General features: G+C 42.1%; 1 protein-coding gene across 1 annotated transcript in view; it reads right to left on the bottom strand.

The window, feature by feature from the left end:
- Nucleotides 1-21,491, bottom strand: part of LOC119857298 (mucin-5B-like) — a 74,595-nt gene that overhangs the window by 4,257 nt on the left and 48,847 nt on the right. The window contains exons 20-43 of the mRNA XM_038406066.2: nt 20,954-21,092; nt 18,986-19,096; nt 18,081-18,260; nt 17,301-17,537; nt 16,403-16,559; nt 16,091-16,219; nt 15,521-15,605; nt 15,262-15,299; nt 14,268-14,438; nt 13,259-13,324; nt 12,923-13,024; nt 11,825-12,084; nt 11,206-11,383; nt 10,256-10,506; nt 8,812-8,995; nt 8,081-8,285; nt 6,852-7,030; nt 5,708-5,777; nt 5,408-5,520; nt 4,905-4,936; nt 3,525-3,702; nt 1,755-1,859; nt 1,218-1,258; nt 217-339 (exon numbers count right to left, since the gene is read on the bottom strand). Coding sequence (XP_038261994.2) covers nt 217-339; nt 1,218-1,258; nt 1,755-1,859; nt 3,525-3,702; nt 4,905-4,936; nt 5,408-5,520; nt 5,708-5,777; nt 6,852-7,030; nt 8,081-8,285; nt 8,812-8,995; nt 10,256-10,506; nt 11,206-11,383; nt 11,825-12,084; nt 12,923-13,024; nt 13,259-13,324; nt 14,268-14,438; nt 15,262-15,299; nt 15,521-15,605; nt 16,091-16,219; nt 16,403-16,559; nt 17,301-17,537; nt 18,081-18,260; nt 18,986-19,096; nt 20,954-21,092 — 3,334 coding nt within the window. The remainder of the gene's footprint in view (nt 1-216; nt 340-1,217; nt 1,259-1,754; nt 1,860-3,524; nt 3,703-4,904; nt 4,937-5,407; nt 5,521-5,707; nt 5,778-6,851; nt 7,031-8,080; nt 8,286-8,811; nt 8,996-10,255; nt 10,507-11,205; nt 11,384-11,824; nt 12,085-12,922; nt 13,025-13,258; nt 13,325-14,267; nt 14,439-15,261; nt 15,300-15,520; nt 15,606-16,090; nt 16,220-16,402; nt 16,560-17,300; nt 17,538-18,080; nt 18,261-18,985; nt 19,097-20,953; nt 21,093-21,491) is intronic.

Raw genomic sequence — 21,491 nt, 5'->3', positions numbered from 1 at the left:
TTAAATTTGTCAGAGACAAACAGCGACAGCTCTAAAGAAGTCATTTTGCAACTAGCAGCTTGCTGCATCTTCCTCTCTTTAAGCAGGTTAAGTACCTGTTATGTTTCATCTTTTTGATTGCTGAGATGGCACATCCCCAACCAACCATTGCTCTTCACCTGAACACAAATCTAGTTTTAGTTTAGCAGAGAGAACTACAGTGTAGAAGTTACTTACCTGCCGGCAACCAGTTGAGCATTTTACTGGAGTGCACTGAATTTGATTGGTTTGTGTAGCAGGGTCCAGCTTTTCAGTGCACAAGCAATCTTCACAAGAGTTTTTAGGCACCACTGTCCCTGGCTTAAAATAAGGAGGAAAGGAGAGGGGAGAGTTCATTAGCCTCTAAAACACATTTTAGTGCATTTCTCTGTAAAATACTAATAAATTACTATTTCTGACTTTTATTTTTGGCACAAGGTTTTGACACAAACACCTTCCAATCTTGAATTAACATATCATCAATATCACAAAATTAATACTCTACTAGAATAACATTGCAACAGAATCAAATGTGCTAAATGTAGCTATTACTTCAACATGTGAGAACTTCCCTATTCCATTTCCTTCTACAGTTTGATCAATTTGCTACTCCTAAAACTTCCATTGATACTTGAAAATTTTGTATTCAGTTATTGCCTTCAGCTACATTTCTGACATCTTAGTTCTGAAATACAGGGGAATATCTCTGTTATGATAGAAACTGTTGCCCTAGCGATCACTATTAGGTAATTTCTCTAGTAACACATAACACCTAACTCTTATGTAGCACTTTTCCATCAGTGGCTCTCAAAGTACTTTACAAAGGAGATCCATATCATTATTCCCATTATTATTATTATTTATTAGATGTATTACTGTAGCACCTTGGAACCCCCGATTGTGGACCTGTTGTGCTATATGCTGTACAAACATTGGAACAAAGGAAAGTGAAGCACAGAATACGTGAAGGGACTTGCCCAAGGTCACCCAGCAGGCCAGTAAGAGAGCCAGGACTAGAACCCAGGCCTTCTGAAGCCCAGTCCACTATTCACTAGGCCACAATAAGAAACAATGGGTCATTTTAGTATGGGGCTTTATGTTAATTGAATGAAATCTTTAGGTGAATTTGGATAATTCCGGGTTAATAGTATCTTGAAGTCATGACATGCCAGCCCACTGAAAGAAGTGGCAAGTCCTACCTTATATTCAACTCCTTCAGAAACACATACATTTTTTGGTACTATAAGAAAAATGGAACAAAAAGGATGCTCTAAGAATGATATCATCAGCATGTATTAGTTTCACATTTCTTAACTGTCTGTTAAACAAGTTGTAGAAAACAACTGTACAAATCTAGTAGCCCTAATACCCAACATAGGAAGTGCAGAATGGCTGGGATGTGTTGCTAATTTCCACCCCCTTGCCCATGTTTAGTGCATGGGGGTAAATTTCACCTACCAGTATTTCCCATCTGGCAAACACTGTTTTCTCCCCATGTTTCTAATCACACTTGAAATTAGCAGAGATTCACTTCTTTACTTTATTGTTTGTGACAGCATCATCAGCATTGACCAAAGACCAAATAGGGGTTTGGGTCACACTCATGATATTGTAGTTGTGTATTACAGTTCTGTGACTAAAAACTAGCAGATGGAGTACATTTTGGGACTAAAGTCCTAGATGAAATCCCCTTCGAAATAATGAAAGCTAGCATATAGAAAGAAAACTATACTTACTACAGGAAAAAATAGGACAGCAGCCACCCTCAGAAATAGCTACCACTGGCTGGAAGCCTAAATCACATTGTCTTCTGATGAGAGAACAGGACTTTACATCACATTCTGTAAATAGAAGATGTAGACAAATTGAGTCAAAGCCCCTGTGATGGGGTGTATCAGCCTCGCACTGGACAAGAAGGGGTTAACCCCTTGTGGACAGAGGAAGCCACCCCCCCTCACCACTGCTGGGCATGCTCCAACTGGAGCTTCAATATAAAAGGGAGCAGCCCAGCTCAGTCAGGGCTGACTGCTGAAGAGGGAGGATGCACATTGCAAGCTCCCTTCTGGGAGCTACTGGAGCCTGAGATCACAGAGGTCAAGCACGCCTAGACCTTGGTGGATACCCAGCCACCCGCGGAAGCCTGAGAGGGATGGAGTTACTGGGAACTTTGCAAGCTGACAACCCCAGAGGCCCAGTTTCATTGGCCTCTTTGGAGCTTGTGATGTTATGACCCCATATTCTTCATAGAAATATTGTTATGATATGATTTTGGCATAACTAAGATATGTTTTATGCAAGATGCGTCATGTGATGTACCACTGGAAAGGTTGTAATTTACTGAATGTAATTCTCCAATTTGTGTGCATGTATCATTTCTGTTTCTGAAGTTAGCAATATTGACTATGTAATAATTACAACTGTGTGTATACTTGGGGAACACCCACCAGACAGTAAGCAATCAGCCTGGATGGGCCATTAGGAAGAACAATAAGACTTTGAAGATACTATTCTCCCACCTTCCTCAGAAGCTTTCTGGGTTGCTGCTTTGACACTGCAGGATCATGTGATCATGTCACCTGGTACAAGCCCCCTGTCTTGGGCTTTCAGTGTTTTTCCATTAAAAGAGGGGATGGGGGTCAGATTGGGAAAGAAAAGGTTCCCACCATATGTAAATCCTATTTAAGGCAGGGGAGTGAGTTAATTGGGGCTCTCATCCACTGCTTTCCCACCAAAGAAGGAAGACTGCTGAAAACACCTGAAGAAACAAAGGAACTAAGCTGGGGGCAGGGAGCTGAGTCCAGGAGTAACAGATCATCTTGTAAAAGGAATCCCTGGAGATTTAAGCAGCAAGCAGTGCAATTTACCTTCAAGAAACTCTGCAACCTGCTTGAAACAGCACTTACGGTGAGAAATTATTATTTGTAGCCAGTATTCCTTAGTGTATTAAGCTTAGTTTGTGCATTTTGGTTTATTTGCTCAGTAATCTGCTTTGCTTTGTTCTGTTTGCTATCTCTTATAGTCACTTAAAATTTACCTTTTGTAGTTAATAAACTTGTTCTTTGTTTATTACAAAATCCAGTTTGTGCAGTTCATAGCTGGGGGGGTGGTGGCAAAAAGCTGTGCATATTTTCCTCCACATTCAGGGAGGAGGTGAATTTCATGAGCTTATGCTGTATACATTTCTATACAGTGCAAGATACTATAATTTTGGGTTTACACTCCAGAGGGGGTGTGCACCAAAGTGCTGAGCAATTCCCCGAGCTGACCCCTCCCACACAGAGCTGATTGAAGACTCTGTGTGATTCTACAGCTGGGCCTGTCCCTACCTGTGTGTGTGTGCTGAAGGGGCTGGAGTGTGGGGAGACCCAGGCTGGTGGGACAGGCAGGATCAGTGGGACCCCAGCACATCAGGTGTCACCCCGGAAGGGGGTCCAACCCGTCACAGAACTATCATTCCAAGAATGACCATCCTTTCTGTAAACAAGACAATGTCATCGATCTCTTACCACACACTGTCTCTGGACAGCAGGGATGTTCTGAATGCGGTTGTATTTTAGGAACAAATCCTTCTTTAGTGCAGTTGACTGGCAAAGACTTAACACAAGAGTGGGGTGAACAAGAGATATTCAAGGTTGCCTCATTGCAGGTGCAGTACTGACAATCATGTTCCCATATCTCTCCAGGCTGTGCAAATAAAAAAGTGACAGTTCAACCAATGAACGGAACCTAGAAGTAATAAATTAATGAGAAACGAGGGTCTGCTACAAGCCAAAGTTTCTTATCCTACAGTCTGGTGTTGGGCTGTTTATATGGAATCCTGGAGACTCTTAATTCCAAAGGGAACTGAAAAGATCTGCATGATAAACCAGAGGGGCAAACTATGGCCTCCAGGCCACATCTGGTTCGCAGGACTGTCTTGCCCAGCCCGAGCTCCCGGCTGGGAAGTCTCACCCCCAGCCCCTGCCCCGCTGTCCCCCCTCCCTCCTAGTTACGCTGCCGTGCGGACAGCGCGGCTTGCACCCGCCCACCTCCCAGGCTTTCCAACAAGCCTGTCCTGCCGCTCTAAGTGGCATGGTAAGGGGGCTGGGGATGGGCAGGAGGTCCTGGGGGGCAGTCAAATGGGGTGGAAGTTTGGGGGGCGGTCAGGAGACAGGGAGAAGGGGGGTGGAGTCCTCGGGGAGCAGCTAGGGATGGAAGTCCTGGGAGCGGGCGGTCAGGGGACAAGAAGTGGGGGCGGGGTGGATGGGTCGGGGTGCCAGGGGGCCTGTCAGGGGGTGGGGTGTGAATAGGGGTCGGGGCAATCAGGGGACAAGGAGCGGGGGGCTTAGGTGAGGGGGTGGTTAGGGGCGGGGGTCACTAGAGGGGGTGGCCAGGGGACAAGGAGCAGAGGGGGTTGGATGGGTGGGGGATTCTGAGGGGGGCAGTCAGGGGGCGGGAAGTGGGAGGGAGTGGATAGGGGGTAGAGACCAGGCTATTTGCGGAGGCACAGCCTTCCCTACCCGGCCCTCCATACCGTTTCGCAACCCCAATGTGGCCTTCAGGCCAAAAAGTTTGCCCACCCCTGTGATAAATCATACTGTAGCCTCTTCCCTTTCTCTGCAGGTGTGTGTGTTAGGAGACAAACCTGAAGAGTCTACCAACAAACAGTGATTTTCATAGGCTGCCAATTTTGCGTCAGTATCTCAGATGAGGATTGGAGTGATGAAGCATAGTCAAAAGTCAGAAGGCCCATTGTTTTCCCCCACTATCTCTACAGTACATTGCTATTGAGTACAGCATTAAAAGAATGAACAATTCTTGTAATCATATTTACAATAGGTGAAGGCATCTGGCGATTGTGTAAACAGTTATTCAAAGAGCACTTCTTCTTAGATCCTATTCCTTACCTGTTTCGCTAATCCATCAGGTCCAATACAGCCTACAAAATAGAACAATTGTATAATTATGAAGGTCAGTTCAAGAATGTAATAGAGCTGGAGAGAGTGGCAGAAGCAGAGAGAGACATACATCAAAACCAGGATCTGGGAGGCTTTGAAAAGGGGACCTGAAAAGAATGAGCCATGGCTGAAAAGCACAGGTCATCCATCCAAAAGATCTTGAAGATTTTCTATTTATTACTTCCTGACTCAAAGGCTCATCCTTCTGCATAAAAAGAGGGGGGACATATTCCCCCTTCAGAATTTACCAGAATAATTTCTGAGCTGGCCAGAAAAGGCCACCCAAAGGCTACATTAGACACTTTCTTTATTTTTTTCCCAGAGCTAAGCATACTCTTTCTACAGTACAGACAGCCCCTGGGTGCAAAAGACCAGGCTGGCAAACTACGGATGCCTAAACTGGTGGTTTTAAACTGGTGTTTCATCTTTTCCCACCTTTCACATTTTCTTACCACAGACAGAAACACACAGGCCATCAAGATTATTCAGCAGGATCTTTCCTTCAGGGCAGTAGCACCCTTCCACAAGCGCTGGATCCTTATCTTGCAAGGGGATGGTGGTTTTCCTGCATGTACATAGGGAAAGAAGAGTGAGACTGAGCTATTTTCATCTACTTTTTAGGGCTGATGTCACACAGAATTTTGAGTAGAAATTTGGCGTGGTTAGGCACCCAAATCCCATTGGAATTCTGACTCCCTTCAGCTTTTTAGAAAATATCAGTCTTTGCCCTTGGTGCTTAGTAAATGACCCACCTGCTGAAGCACGTGCTTCTTTCTACTCCCCCGCATGGCTTGTAGATCTGGTCCTGAGAACATTTGGCTTCTGTGGAATATTTACAATATGCAGATTAGAGTGCCAGCTCTGTCAAACACTCGTGGATTCAAATTATAATGTATTAAGTAAAATATCCCACCCAGATGAAAACACAAAGGAAGCTGTTTCCACTGAGGGGTTCTGTTGTGTTTGCAATCGCATAGGCTTTCTAGTATTCTAGAATAAATGGTTCTGACAACAAGAGGCAAAACAAGCAGAGGGAAACCAAATGTATTAAGCAATATTGCCATCTAGTGATTAAATTGTAGTTAATATTTTAACAAGCTAAAAACCATTTATGAAACATTGAAATATAGCTAAGTTCTGATCTATTTTCCCTCCCATGCTAAACCCTTGAATAAAAGCATTATGACAGTGCCTTAACTAGAATGTTATGAATGATGGGGCTGAATTATTAAACCAAATTCTTCTCTGTTACCCTGGCATAAGTTCAGAGTAACTCCACTTAAGTCAGTGGGGTTGCTTTTTATTTATGTTAGTGTAACAAAGCAGAATCTGGCCTGCCAGCTTTCTTAATGCAATGGATTGTCTAGGACTCTGGAGCTGCTCCTCTTACTGATTAGAGAGTGTGTGAGAATGCAGACCTACCTGGGGTGTGTGCTGAATAGGGCTGGTCAAAATTTTTCTGTGGAAACTTTGACAGCAATTTTTTTTTAACCCAAGGGGGAAAAAATCACAGAAAGCATCTGCTTTCCTCAAATATATTTGATTTTTTTGGTCAGAAAGCCAAATATCTGTAAATCAAAGAAAATATTTCTCGTTTTGGCAGTTTTCAGTTTTTTGACAAAAGTTTAAATTTTCAGCTGGGACAAACATTTTTAAACCTACCCTGGTGCTCAACCATTCAGAAGACACTATGAGCCCACATTCTCCCCTCATTTACATTAGTTCCGCACTAGCATAACTCCATTGATTTCAATGGCGCTAGTCCTGATTTGCTCCAGTGCGCGTGCAAGAAGACGCAAGCCCTGAGTATCTTCCCGAATGGGAGTATACACATTTAAACAGAAAGAGGAATAGAATAAAATAGCTTCCACTCCAGCAAAGTCTTCCCCAACTCACCACACTGCCCGTTAGTTTTGCTTCTCCAGTCAACACAGATCCCATGGAATCCACACAAGGCTGCATAGGTCTCAAGGCTTTGGCATTCAGCCTTCTGGCGTTGTGCTGAGCAGCCATCCACAACACAAGCCTCATAGTAAGGTCGAGGAGGAATGGCACTGTGACAGCCTGTCAAATTCCTTATTAAAGAAAAGACATGGGACTTGTTTTTCACAGCGAGTGTTGGCAATTTCATAACAAGAATTTTACTCAGAAAAAAGCATCCACCAAGAAAAACTGTCAAGCTGAAGACCCAACTTTAAATCTAATGGGAAATGTTCCCTCGATATCAAATATCCAGCATAACTATCAGTGGAAACAAATCAGACTTTCATCTCAATTAATGATAACTTCTGTCTGAACATTATTTATAGCACCTTGTATTCCCAGGGTATGTCTACACTGTGGCTGGGAGGCTCGCTGCCAGGTAGACCAACTTGTGCAAACTTTGCTTGAGGTTGCATGCTAAAAATCGCAGTGTGGATACTGCAGCTCGGGTTGGAGCTCAGGCTCTCAAGCCCACCTGATCCCCTTGGTCTGAGCTCCGGTGGCTAGCCCGAGTCACCACAGCAGCTGCAGCATCCACATGTCTATTTTAAGCACAGTAGCTCAAGCAAAACTAGTGTGAGTCTCTCTGTCTGGGTGAGGTGGTTCACTCCCAGCTGCAGCATAGAGATACCCCCAGCGAGCTATCTGCTAATAGATTGAAACATCACATTAAGACTCCTTTGCAGACATAGTGCTCTAATTCGAAGTACAAATATTGTTCCATGGGTGTGCTGTTTCATTTTGGTAATCTTATTTTTAGTAACAAAATTATTTTAAAAAACTAACTATTTGAACATACTTGACTGTGCCCATTTAAATTCACAGTTCACAGGCAACTAATCAAGATACCCAAAAACGTTGGCCTATGTTTTCCAAAGATTACTACTTCTATCAGATGCCAAACTTTAGACACCTTAAATCCCCTCCTCAGAAATCAACACTCGAGTATCCAGTCTCTGAAAATCAGAGTCCCAACCCACTAGCCACTGTTTAAAATCTGTGTCCTCGATGCCTGGCTAAATTTACCATTCTTTAATTTACTTTATATTTTAAAGAAAATTCACCCAGTCACCTTGTGAAGTACAGAGCTGCCTTCTTGTAGAACTGATTATGTACGTAACACACCTGGGAGTGTGTCTTACCAGATGAGTTTACAAAGAGCACTGGGTGCACAAGCTCCCACTTTGGATAATGAGGTCTCTGTCTGAGCTGGCGCCAGGGTATTTAATTCACAATGTCTGTTGGTACGATCTGGCACTCTCCAGTCTAAAGCCATCTCCTTGAAGGAGTCTGCAATCTCACCATTCCTCTTCATAGCATCATCAGACTTTTGATTGGTGCATGTACCTGAGAGCAATATAAAGGCAAGTTGTGTAATGGTTACAAAACAGAGAGTGCTTCTATAAGAGAGGAAAGGGGTATCCACACAAAAGGAACAGGGAAAGTTTTAACTCCTGTTGGAAGGATGTCAGGCACAGGGCCTTGCTTGAATTCATAGGAAGAAAGTGTCTGGAGGAGGAGAAGGCTAATATAGGTAGCTTGGCATTTACTTGTGACAAGTGCAATTAAAGTTACAGCTAATGAATTCTTCCAGGTGGCTTAAGTGATTGAGACAGTTCTGCCGAACACAGGGCTCCCCAAGTTCTCCTAAAATGGACTTCATGACACACACAAACCCCTCCAGCCACCACCAAATGGGAAAAGGTAAAAGGAGGTGATTTGAGACTCTCTTTCCACCCTGACCCAAATGAACAGCAAGAAACACGTTAAATTGTAGTGCTAAATAATCATATCCTGAGGTAACAGAACTTTGATACAAATAAGGGAGGAACAGTTTGTATATCTGTTAATTAAAACTGAATGTAACACTTACCACATTGCCCCATGGTATTGTTATAAAAGGTGCTGAAAGGGAGTTTTATGTAAAACGCAAGTCGTCCATAGGAGACATACAGTTTTTGTTCAGGTATTTCAACCACAACGTAGAGGCCAGAACTGGTTATCCTGATACCATTCTTGGAAACATTTGGCACAACCTTCTTATTGTTAAACAGAACCTAAAGGGGCAAGTCAAAAATCCCACCATGATCATCCTTATTATGTTGCTTAGTGTATAAATTTTATATTTCTGGAAGACCTGGGGTAAATTCTGCTCTCAGAGAATTCTGCAATCCCTTCAGGGCTAGACTGCTGGTTGTTTGTTGCCTTTCAAGCACTAATATTTGTGTTACTGACTTCAGGGAAAATATTAGCAGCAAAAAAAAAAAAAGACATGGTGGTGATTTGCAACAAGTGTGATCAATTGTCATCAAACTGTTTTTCTGGATCACTCACTGTTTCATTTATGGTCATTTCCTTACAATTTGAAATTGTATAGATAATATCAAAAAACCCACAACTGATTTACAGTATATGTCTTATATCATCCAGGGGCTATTGCTTTCAGGCAATCATGGCCCCAATCATGGGCCTGATCCAATGCTGAAGTCCCATTGAAAACAATCCCACTGACAACAGGGTCTTTGGATCAGACTTTATAACAGCAAAGCCAAAATGGCATTATTTGTTATTGAGGAACAAATATATACACCAGACACAAATATTCACTAATATATGGTAATATCAAGTAATATCAAGTAATATCAAGCTCTGGAAATAGACTGGATAGTGAGCCCTTCAGTCCGACACCCTCCAACAAACCACAGAGCAGGTAAGGGCCTGCAGTGCAAACTTCTCTGTGTTGCTATGCTAACATGCCTTAGCCCTAACCTAGAGGGACCACCTCTTGGTGTAAAAGAATAATGTAGCTTCCTGACTTTTTCAATTGGCTTTTCTGTTGAAACTCCCAATCTGCTACCAAAATGTCCCTGCTGTAAGAAACTGGGTAACCCCACGAAATCTTTAATGGGACTTATTTGTATTTCACCGTAGGAGAATAAGATCCCACAATGCTAGTTAGTACCAATTCTGGTGATTGTTTTTGTGATGTAGGTGTTTATCACTGGGAACTGGACAGAGAACACCAAACAAGTTTGACAGGAGGCACTGAGCAGCCGGAGAGGATCAAATAATAAAAGGGAATTAAATTTCAGTGAATTTCCCACACACACCCCTCCCATTTCATAGCCCTTCTCTACAGTCAAAATTTTATAATCTGAAAAATTTCACTGACATTTCCCCAGACTAAAAAGGAGAGCAAATATTTCACAGAACTGTTTGTGAATTCTCCCAATTTTGATTAGCTATATCCTTGATCCTGACTGGGCTCACTAGGCAGTAGCATAATAATAATATCCAGATACTGAAAAATACATTACCAAGTTAGTTTCTTTCCTATGGTCTACTGCTTGTGTCAGAATCACCATGGAATTCTTATAAAAAATGACAAGGGACTTCGAGCAAATTGCTCCATCAGTTGTACCACAGTAGTAGTTGTCCATGTGAATCCAGAAGCTCTGAGAGTCAGGCTGGATTGGCTTCACCAGGAGATAGGTGCAATTCCCCTGGAAATTGTAATATGTTCCATCGAAAGTCACGTAATGTTCGTTTCCCCACCCACTGCAAACACCTAGAAAGTAGAGACAGGCTTAAAGTTTGGTTTACTTTGGGCTTTCCAAATGTACATTCTGTCAGTGACATTTGAACTCTGTGACATCTGATAGAGTTGCATCTTGTCACACAATGTTTCTTTGGCCAGTCTCATAGTATGACTTTTTCTTTGTGACATTTCATCTCCACTGATATACTCATTTTAGTGGTCTGGTTTTGGTAGTTCTACCGGATTCCCCATGTCATAACAAAGATGAAGCGTCCCCTAAGAGAGGGCCACAAGAAAAGTTGTATAATAAGATATAACACGTTTCAGTGTCCTACATATCCCTGATCCGATACAAATGCTTTCTTTCCTTAGCCTCTTCTTTCCATACTCACTCACATATGGTCCTTTCCCATTCATTCTACTTTCTATTCTTACACCCCTACTGTCCCATATCCCTGCTCCTTTCGGCTTCCATCTCCCCTACTTATTGTATTTACTCCCTTACAATTCCTTCCTAATATTAATTTTAGATAGCTACACAATAAAAATGACTGGTTTAAGTACTCAAACTAGTTTGCTTCTGCCACAGTGATATACACATTTATATATGAAGCAATCCCATTGAACCGAGTATAATGCAGAGCACAATTTGAACACATGGACATACATCACTTGAGACTCAATTCAAAAACCTTATGAAAGTCAGAATCTCACTGCAATATTACTTACACTGACACTCAAACACTTCACAGCAGCCAGTTTCATCATAGTGTTTTGTGAGTGGGAAACCATTGACACAGAGGTTTAAAAGCTGAGGAGGGCAATTCACTTTGGACAGTTTAATATCGTTTCCACCTCCCAAGCAAGTGGCAATTTGACAGTTTCCGAAGTCCCATGATTCATTAAACTGTTGACATTTTAAAAGAAAGAGGAAGGGAGGGATATGCATGAGAAATTAGTGTAATTTTCAGAGCTTTAGTACATGTAGGGAACAGGCCACTCAATTAAACACCTAGCATGAAGAATTTACTATTTCATTCATCATTTAACTCTGGGGCTCTTAAAACATACTATATGTAATAATCAATGAAGACTTCATACTTATTTCTATAAAATACAATATTTTGTTTAAGACCAAGTATTGAGATCATGACCACTTCTGATCTTTAAAGACCAGTTTGAAAGAGTAGTTTCCTAGCTTAGTTTACACTTCTTGCAGGGAGGGCACAAATATGATCCACCTTTGCATTGCCCAGATGTTCTGTTGCCAGGCGCAAGACAGAGAAACTTCATAGATCATATTGTTGTGTGCTATCCATAGCTTAGTATGTTATTTTTGTTCACTTACCTTTCTAGGAGGACTGAGATATGAACAGTCTCTCATAGGAGTTACTTTGGGAGCAGATGTGTTTGCTGCACTTGGAAGAGTGTTTTCACAACGTCCATTCTGTAAAGCTGAATGACAGTGGTTGCTGGGCTTCTCAGGAGCTGTGCTCGGTCTTGGAGTGGTTGCACATTCTCTCTGGATTAATTCACTGTGGCATGAGGCATTACATACGGAGTAAAAACACCGACCCAAACCATCAGTTGTCTGAGATATGATACTCCCTGCGAGACCAGAAAGTAAATTACTAGAATTGAATTGCTCGTGAGTTTGACATACTTTACCAATAATGTTGTCATGAATTATCAGTCTCCATGTGGCACAGTATCACTCCGAACAGGAAAATTCCTCTTCTCCCACACTGGCTACAGACTGAGAAGTAAATTTTATTGGCTTGGGATGACTTCTATAGTACAGCTGATGGCCATAACCAGTTGTGATATTCAGTCTACAGTTCTCTGAATCCACCATAGCTGGCAGAGACTGGGAGAACCTCTCATTCATTCAATATGCAACTCTTCTGTCCATAGATAGTCGGAGTTGTACATGTATACCAAAGAGAAGCATTAGGCCATAAGGTAATGTTTGTTAGCTCCATTGTGTGCAGTGTTCACAAAACAAAATAAAGAGGATGGATGGCTCAGGATGCTGGCAACAGAAATAGCAGGGCCTTTCATCAACCATCTTTGGGAGAAAGTTCATATTCCATTGTGGATTTTGGGCCTTACATTCTAGAGAGTTTGGGTCCAGGGTTTGTAATGTAGCCCACTGAAGACTGGATCTGGACGAATGGATCAGATCCAGGTGCATTACAATGGAAAAATACAAGAAGAGTATCTGGCTATGGTATTGTGAGAATGACCAGTTTAAGGGTATTTTAACCAGTTCAGAGATCTGACTGACTGAAGAGCAATGACTGTTTTATAATTAGAGAACTGACAGCTCCAGCAGCAGGAATGTGTATTTGCTCAAAAGCAAGTATTTTACGGAACAGCCAAACATTTCTACCCCTATACAAAAGTGACACAAATGAAAGAAAGATTCAATTAGATTGCTACTCACCCTGAGATATCAGGTGTCCATTTACATTGCAGTAGCATGGGGATGCCCTTGTTACGGCTATTGTTGATGTGGTAGAAGGTGCTTCTATAATGTTCTCTACTCCTAAAATAATTAAAAGCAAGTGACATTCTAATCCTGTATCATGGACCAGAAGATGCTAAATTTAACCCCCCCCCCCCATCTTCTATAGTAGCCTATGTAACTGCAACACATGGAAAAAACAGAAGACAATAGAAAGAAGAAAAGTCAAATTCACTGGTCTTCCATTCCCTAGATCCCCTTTTTATCTCTCTTAAATAAACCCTCTTTGCCCTTTCCAATCCTCCAGGACCTCACCTGACCTCCGTGACTTTGGGGAAGTGATTTCTGATTCTTCATCTGCCCTTTCCTTGGGCTTGGGCCCTGTTGATTTGGAGACATGCAGGTTACTCAGGTAGTGTTTAACCAGCCCACTTCATTTTGCCTTTGACTGCTCTCTTCTTTTAAGCTGTTATTCCATTACATGTCCTCTTACTGCTATCTCTGCAGTGACAAGGCTACTGAGCACTTTGCTCTATCCCTTGTCATTTGTTCTCCCACCCAGTTAAGTAGAGCAGCTATACTCTCTTTTCCCTTGTCCAAACTTATATCTTTGCTCTTTGTGCAAGAAGTGGTACGTTGCGGCATTTTACTCTTTGATTTTGTTTTCTTTACTATATTAATGCTGTGTAATTTCTCCTTCTTTCCATTTATTTGTTTTTGGTTGATTCCTGGTTTCAGTTTCAGGTCCTTAAGAAGCCCTAGGTGCAACTACATTGATCTTTCACTCCCTCTCTGCCATGTTTTCTTTGCAGTGGGAGTATTTTTTAGTTTGTCTTAAATATGAGGTCTTCCAAAAACAATCAGCTGGCTGGAGGTGCTTTTCTTCGCAAATGATGATCCATGCGGATTGGCTGACTTCTGGCTGCAGGGCAAATGTAGCAAGGTCAGTGCTGTGAGGAATGAGATGGGGCCAGGAAAAAAGGTTTAGAATAAAAAGTTGGCATTAGAGTTATATGATATTGGTATTGTTGGCAGCTGGATGCGAATTAGAGCAACCCTGATGCTGCTATAAAAGATGTACTGGGAATTTACAAAAATGGCATAAAATCATCTTTGCCTCCAACTGTCTGGTCCTTCAGCTCAGCCAGACTAAAGAATGTGGCTCCATCTCTCTGAGACTTGTACAGCCTTGAATTATACGCAGCTCTTACATGTACACTGTATTATACACATAGAATTTTTCAAGGACTAGGAATCTTGGCACAATTGCAAACTTTGAGATCAACTAAAATACCCCAAAACTTATATAAACAAACTCTAGTACCTGGCTCCTCTATAGCAGGCACCATTGTAGGAGATGTTCCACAAGGAATGAATGTTCTAATGATATTCCCATTAGGGCCACAGTCAGCCTTCCAGCAGCTGACCCCATCTGTTTGACTGTATATACTTTCATTTAAGGTGTAGGTCTTTTCCTGGTAGCAGCAGAGGCAGTCTGAGGCAGTGAGAGGGTAAATGCAATGGCAGCAGATAACATCACACCACAAACTGATATAAACAAAGACAAAATAACCCAGATTTGCCATAATCCACCCCAGACCATCAACTGTAAAGTAAAAGGTGCTCATGGCTGCAGCATTCACTCTGTCTTTTGGTGCAAAGATGTGCTTTAGAATCTAAATTTCATTTTAAACAAATGGATCCCATTTTTGCACCACTGGTAGCCAGAAAACTGGCTTGACTTCCTCCCTTGTGTAAAGGGAAATACTGAATAGGATAGAATCATTAGTAGCATAGAACTGCTATTTTAAGCCAGCCTTGTGCATAACAGGAATTTCCATAAGAAAGTGGATGTGGATTGGATGTCCCTATGCATTGGCGAGACCCTCTATGGCACAGTGGCTTTCCAGGAAGCTATTGGACACCAACATTCACCAGCTAATGAGTCAGGTAACCACTATCAAAAACTTTAAATACACAAAAAGCCTCTCAGATCTCCAGGGAATGTATGCTGAAGTAATAAAGGGGAAGCTGTGTAATCCAATGAATAGAGCATCATGCTGGCATTACAGAGAGCTGGGTTCTACTTCTAGCTCTACCGCTGACCTGCTGTGTGTCCATGAGCAAGTCACTTAACCGCTGTTTCCCCACCCATTCTTTGTCTTTCTTGTCTATCTAGATAGCAGGCTCTTTAGAACAGAGGCGGCCTTGCACAAGGTGTTATGTACAATACCCATCACAGCAGGCCCCATCTCTGTTGGGGCTTCTTTGTGCTAACAGAAAACAATTATTAATCATCAAGCTGATGGGAAGATTACCCTTGGAGTCCTCTGTGCACAGTTTTTCTTTAGGGTTGCTGTGGACAAACAACAAGCAAATGTGATTAATGCTTTATTGCCTTAAATCCTTACAGAGTAGCAAAATAAATTCACAACTGTATCCAATTAAAAAGAGAACCACCTTCTATTAAGAAGCTGATGAGAGCTGAACTGCAGAGATTCCCTACTAGCAGAGCCCACGTAATGCCTGGCTAATAGGTGAGTTCTATCCAAACCTCTTATCATCCCATTGACCTACCACGACATGCAGTCAAGCAGTGAGACACACTCCCTTTGTTCCTCATCGTAATATGGCTTCTCAGTGCTGCATTCTGGGTAACAGCCTGGAAAGTGAACAAAGAGCATGGAGACTTTTGTCTGAGTAGTAAAGACCCAAATGCAAACACACACACTGAAATAGCTGTAAAAGATATGTATTTGTCTTCACAGAGCTGGAATTCTTCATGAATAGATCATCTGTCCCCTTTTTTTCCCTCTCCCTATAACCAGCAACTATTCGTTAACTATAGATGACCAATAATTCTCTTATAAACCCAGAATTAGTGACCCTCTAACTCTGCAAGACTTTGAAGGCATCAGGCCAAGTTTGCCCTGACTTATGCTCCTTGATGTCAATACAGTCACATGGGGAGTAAGGCAGGGAAGAATTTGGCCAGTGGTGCTCTGGGGAAGTTTGATTAGTCTTCCAAGGAAAGACAAAGCGACCCCATTGCTTAAGACATTCAAAACAAGATTGGACTAGTTTAGGCCCCTACAGGAAAGCACTTAAACATGTGGTTAAGACCCATCAAAGGCAAACAAGAATTACCTTCTAAACTATACAGCAGGTTACCACATTTTCCCTGTGGATTCTTGCAGGTCTTTAAACAGGGGGCTCCACAAGGCCTGTAGAACCATTCGTGTTTGTCAGGTGGATTGTAGTAATCGCAGAACACAGCTGGAAGAGAAAAAATGCCAAATCTGAGATAATGGATAAGGTCCATGTTCTAATTCCTTAAAGTAAGAGGGCTCGTTAGTCATGCACCTGCACAGAAGTTAGGATATTATCCTTCTTATCTCGAGTATGACTCACTGTATGAAGGGTACTTTTTAATGTGCATTTCTGTCTGTGAGTACTTACGACAAATGCTAGGTCTCCTCCAGTCAATACAGACACCAACTCTATTACAGCTCCTTGAATAAGCAGCTACTGAGGTACAGAAGCACTCACAGTCTCCCACACTGTCACAGCCACAGAAGTCAGATACACAAGACTCATAATATGGCATCGGGTTGATCTAACAAAATAACAAAAACTCTGTTATAACACGTATTCGTTCTCAGTACTTTGTCTTCAGAGAAGACAAAGGGCTCTAAAAATCTGCCATTCAGTGTCAGTTTCTTTGGCAGAATCTGGATGGGCCTATGAGGGAAGTTGATATTTAAAGGGACTGGGCAATTTGACTAGCATTTTAAGCTGCCTTGTTTTCATTTGCTTGGATTGTTTTGGTAGAGCTGGACCTTATAAATTTTGTGATTCAAATGTATAAAATGATGAAACCTGCACTGAAGGTACCTTTAGAACATATGGTCTGTAGCATAGGATTAGAGCTGTTTAGAACAGCTATCTATTGTGAGACCTTTCTAATAGGCAGGTATTACTTCAAAGTAGCTAGGATAAAATCCTGGGTCCACTAAATTCAACTGGGCCAGGATTTCACTTGTCTTTGGCAACCATATACTATATTATCCCAAAGGTTTCCAGCCAGTTCTTAGGTATTACCCTCTTCTAGCCAAGCATTATCTTTTGGGTCTTTGGTCACTTAAAACAAGTTTCACTTAATATTTCCTTGAGAAAATTACAATGGGATTTCACTGGTGTAAACAGTGAAAGGGTGGTCTGTGTAGCTCTTCTACTCTTGTGTATGTATGAAGCTCTCTTCAATAGTAGTAGGATTTGTATTTGTAAATCTGCTGCACAGAGAAGATAGAAAATGCCTCTGAAGTGTCAAGAGTATTGGGATAATGAGAGAGATCACCTTACTGTGGCAGGCTCCAAAGACATTGCTCTTGATAATGCTGCAGTGCTTTTGCCCCAGTACAGATTTGAAAGGCTGATCAGCACACAGGTCAGTCATGTTTATGTTTGAGCAGCTGCTGGTGACTTTCCAGCTGTTCCCAAACTCCTGCACTCTCATCTCCACTGACTGCCCTCTGGTGGTAAAGTCATTCTTTGAACGGCCATCAAAATCACCACAAAGGCCACAGACTTTGCCCTGAAGAATTTATACAGATTATAAGAAGTGCTTTTTAAAAACAAAATGAGGTCTGCTTTTGCACGGAAAATGAACTAACAAAATGCTAGTAAAAGCCTAGAAAAAATATTTGCAAATTCCAAACATTCCCGAAAACATACCAAACTGCAGAACACTTCTTGGAAAGAACTGAGGTATAAGTAACAAGATGTAGCCATTAAAGGCCTAGATAGCCCTGTACTGTGTCCTGGCTTTACATCTAGCTTCAATAATTTGAATATTTCATACTGATGTGATCATGAAATAATTTAACTATGGCAATAAATTAGTGCCCTCTTACCCATTAGAGTGAATTCATTTTCATGCCAGGATTTTTAAACAGGGGCTCCATTTTTGCAGGCATAATTTTGAGATGAACCCCCCTCCCAAAAAAAACCCACTTCTGAAAATTCATTACTGAAAGAAAAGTTGAGAGCACCATTAGTCATTGGCACATAATTGGCCATCACAGAAATGGAGGCACAGTTTGAAAATCAGTCCCTCAGTTGCTGCAGTTGTACCCACCTGGAAAGAGGGTGCCACCAGAACCATTACTGTGGTCTTTTGGTCCCACATGAAGGTCATTCCCAAGGAAGTTTCAATCACAATATAAACCCCCCTGAGATCCAACTTGTAATTCTTTACCGCATCTGGCTCAGTGGTTATCTCCTGAATTTTTCCTTCCAGGAGTCTGATTTCAATGTTCTAGAATAAGGAATTAAATTGCACTGAAGGAAACAAGGATGGAGTCACAACTGACTAGGAAACATGGCATTACAGACAGACAAACTTTTATCCCATTCTGTGCAGGAGTCTCATTCAGATCATTGCATCACAGCCCATCCTATTTCTTCTACCCTTGAACCTCTGCATCTTGGCCAAGGTCCCAATGGGACAATTTATACCCTTGCACCTTCACTGAAGTCAATAGGGCAGAATTTGATCTCCATGACTCCATGGCCACAGAATCTTTCAGGACAGCTTCCTCAAAAAGCCTTTTCTTGGTCACAGAAATCCACTTCTGCTGGAAATTCAGCAGCCATCTTGAGTTCTGCCTTAGCAGCTCCCTATAGCACACACTCAGACGTGCTGGAATTCTCTTCTTATGCCTGCCTGTCTCTTCCTCTTCCCATCCCTTAAATGTCCACACTCCCGTCACACATTCATCTGTTGCTGTCTTCCCTGCTTCCTTCCCATCCCCATCTTAAATGCCCAGTCCCCACGGCACCCACTGATCTACTCCATATGCCCATCCCTTCCTACCCTCACCTACCACCTTCTTTTTTGGCCATAAGGCTTCATTCGGGACATTTCTAATATTAGCTGCATCACAGTGTTAGGGTATAGTAAATTCATTACTCACAAAATTAAGTCAGATATCCCATTCTATCAGCTACTCCCACATAATCCAGAATTAAGGCTGGACTCACCTCCAAAATCAATGTGATCTTCAAGGAACAGATGGACAGTGATTTCCCACACGCATTGTTCTGAGTTACAATTCGGAAGGTGCCATCATTGGGGTTATTGGGGCAAAAGTCCTTGTACAAATAAAGAAAACCATATCTGATCTTGTTATCTGACTAGTGCATGTCTTAGAAATGTCCACGAGGGAGTAGTAAATGATCTATATTTCTAATATTTGACTCTACATTTCTTGTCTTTTTTTTTTTTGTTCAGAAAAGGTTACAGGTGGGATTTTCAGAAGCGCCCAGCATTAGCCTCTCTCGTCTCATGTTGAAGTCAAAGGGAATTTTAATAGGGAGAAGAAGTAGGTGAATGCTGAACACTTTTATAAGACCCCACCTGACATGTCCAAAAATATACAGTAAAATCATTCTGTAATGCATGTTTCACTCTACACAGGCTCTTCACTATGAGCAGAACTGCAACCTCTACATTTCAAAACATTGACATAATAGAGGCCTTGATTTCTACCTCCCTGCAAAAAGAGTTTCACTGCATCTAAGGTCACTAACATGCAGGTTTAACCTTCAGATGTTTCATTCACAAAAAGGTGTTGTCACTTTAGGACTGCCTGTGCTGTAGAAGGGTTTGGTTTTTCACGTGGACTCAGAATTAGCTTACTCTACAAAGCAGTGCTGTTACTGAAGTCAGTAGTGTTACACCAAGGATAAACCTGGCCCTCAATTATGTTCGCCATCTAATAGCACACACCCAACAAACAGAACACACTAGAATCAGGCTGGCATTATTTGGATGTGGGTTGGGAGGACCAAATTCAAAAGGAAGTGTAAAGAAATCTAAACTGGTTAAACATACAGATTACACTACTTTAAGACCAGATCTCTTTATTGCTGAATGACCACATAGAAGCCAATGGTCCAACACAGGGAGTAAGGCCATGCCTAGACTAGGAAAACAAGTCATGTTTTAAAAGGTTAGCTAGTACCAATACAGACAAGGTTTTACACCTTTAAACACATGCTTGATGGTTGTGGTCAACCCTAAGATTTCACCTAGTATTTTTCTAGTCGAGATATGTCCCATGAGTATCAAAATCTGGCCCTTAGAATCTCCACCACTTCCCCAAGGACACATTGCAGCCCCTTCACATCACCTCTGAACTGGGCCCTGAAGTCTAGCTGTGTTATGAAAGTCTAAATTAGGGTAAATTGGTGGAAGGAAGGAAGGTATTTATCAGAAAAAGTAATGTGATGGCATGGGCTGGTGACACCAACTGTGCTACCGACACTCAACTCTGAACTTGGCCCTGAGTCAGGCGCCACACCTTTCCCCCCAATATTATGGGACAGAGAGTACCCCCAATTTCATTATTATCTCCTCTCAGATTTACTTTTTCAGTTAGCTTGGCAGTCTTAGCAAGGAGACCAGGGAGAGTGAGCCATTATACTGAGCTGTCAGGCAGAACCTTCTCTTAGAGATACCAATGCATTAGTCACTCAGCTCAAAATCCTGTGCCCTGTGCCCAGCCCCCGGTGCTTCAGCTCTCTCTGGAGAGAATGCCTCCTGCTCTGTTGCTACTACTTAAGACCAGAGACTGAAGTAGAGCTTATAGTCTTAGTGTCTCAATTCTACCAGGAGCAATGACAAGTGCATCTACATGGCACAGGATTCATCAGTCTTGCTCTACCCCTAAAATTTCTCTGTGTGATAACTTAGACGGAGACACCAAGGAAGCAAGTGCCCCCTGTGTGGGTATTGATATCCTGATTGCTCCCTGCCCTTGTCTGGTGGAACATCACCAGGGCTGATATAGTTTGGGATCTTCTATACCCATGCAGCAGTGGAGGGGCAGGCTCTGTCCCTCGGTGCCTATTATCTTGTGTGTGATAGCCATCTAGTTACTCAAACAGCACTGCAACTTGAGCCTGTGAAGAGCAACAGCTCTCAGACAGGTAATGATGCATTGTTACCTGAGCTAGAATATAATCGCAATCTCCCATGAAATCAAACTTTTCTCCATCGAAGCTCAAGTAATGTCCATTTCCGTACACAGTGCACGTTCCCTGGCAAGGGTTCTCTGTGCAGTTCCACTGTCTGTTGTTACATGTGCTAGGAGATGGAAGGCAAAACATTACAATCATTACATCAGAGATGGTTTTACATAACTCTGGATAGTTACGGAATTACTGAACATTTAAATTAATCCCTTTTAGTGGATCACAGAACACAGTGGCTTCTCATACTAGTAGTGTTGGACTGGACGGTACTTTGAGGCCTCGCTTTAATATTGGCTTAACAATCACAAAAAGAACATGAATGCTTAATATTGAATGTCAAAGCTGTGCTTCAGGCAGCCAGATCTAGTAGTTAGAGCCAGAATCCACAGTCACAAGACAGGACTCAAAAGTCAGCAGGATCAGGATAGCAGGAGGTCAGAAGCAAACAACAAACTGGAGATCAGAAACAAAGTTGGGAACCTGGATCAGGATGCCAGGGAGATCAGAGGCA

Source organism: Dermochelys coriacea, chromosome 6, assembly GCF_009764565.3.
Source record: "Dermochelys coriacea isolate rDerCor1 chromosome 6, rDerCor1.pri.v4, whole genome shotgun sequence".
Lineage (NCBI taxonomy): Eukaryota > Metazoa > Chordata > Testudines > Dermochelyidae > Dermochelys > Dermochelys coriacea.
The sequence above is the reverse complement of the archived record's forward strand: the minus strand, read 5'-3'. Positions and strand labels throughout refer to the sequence as shown.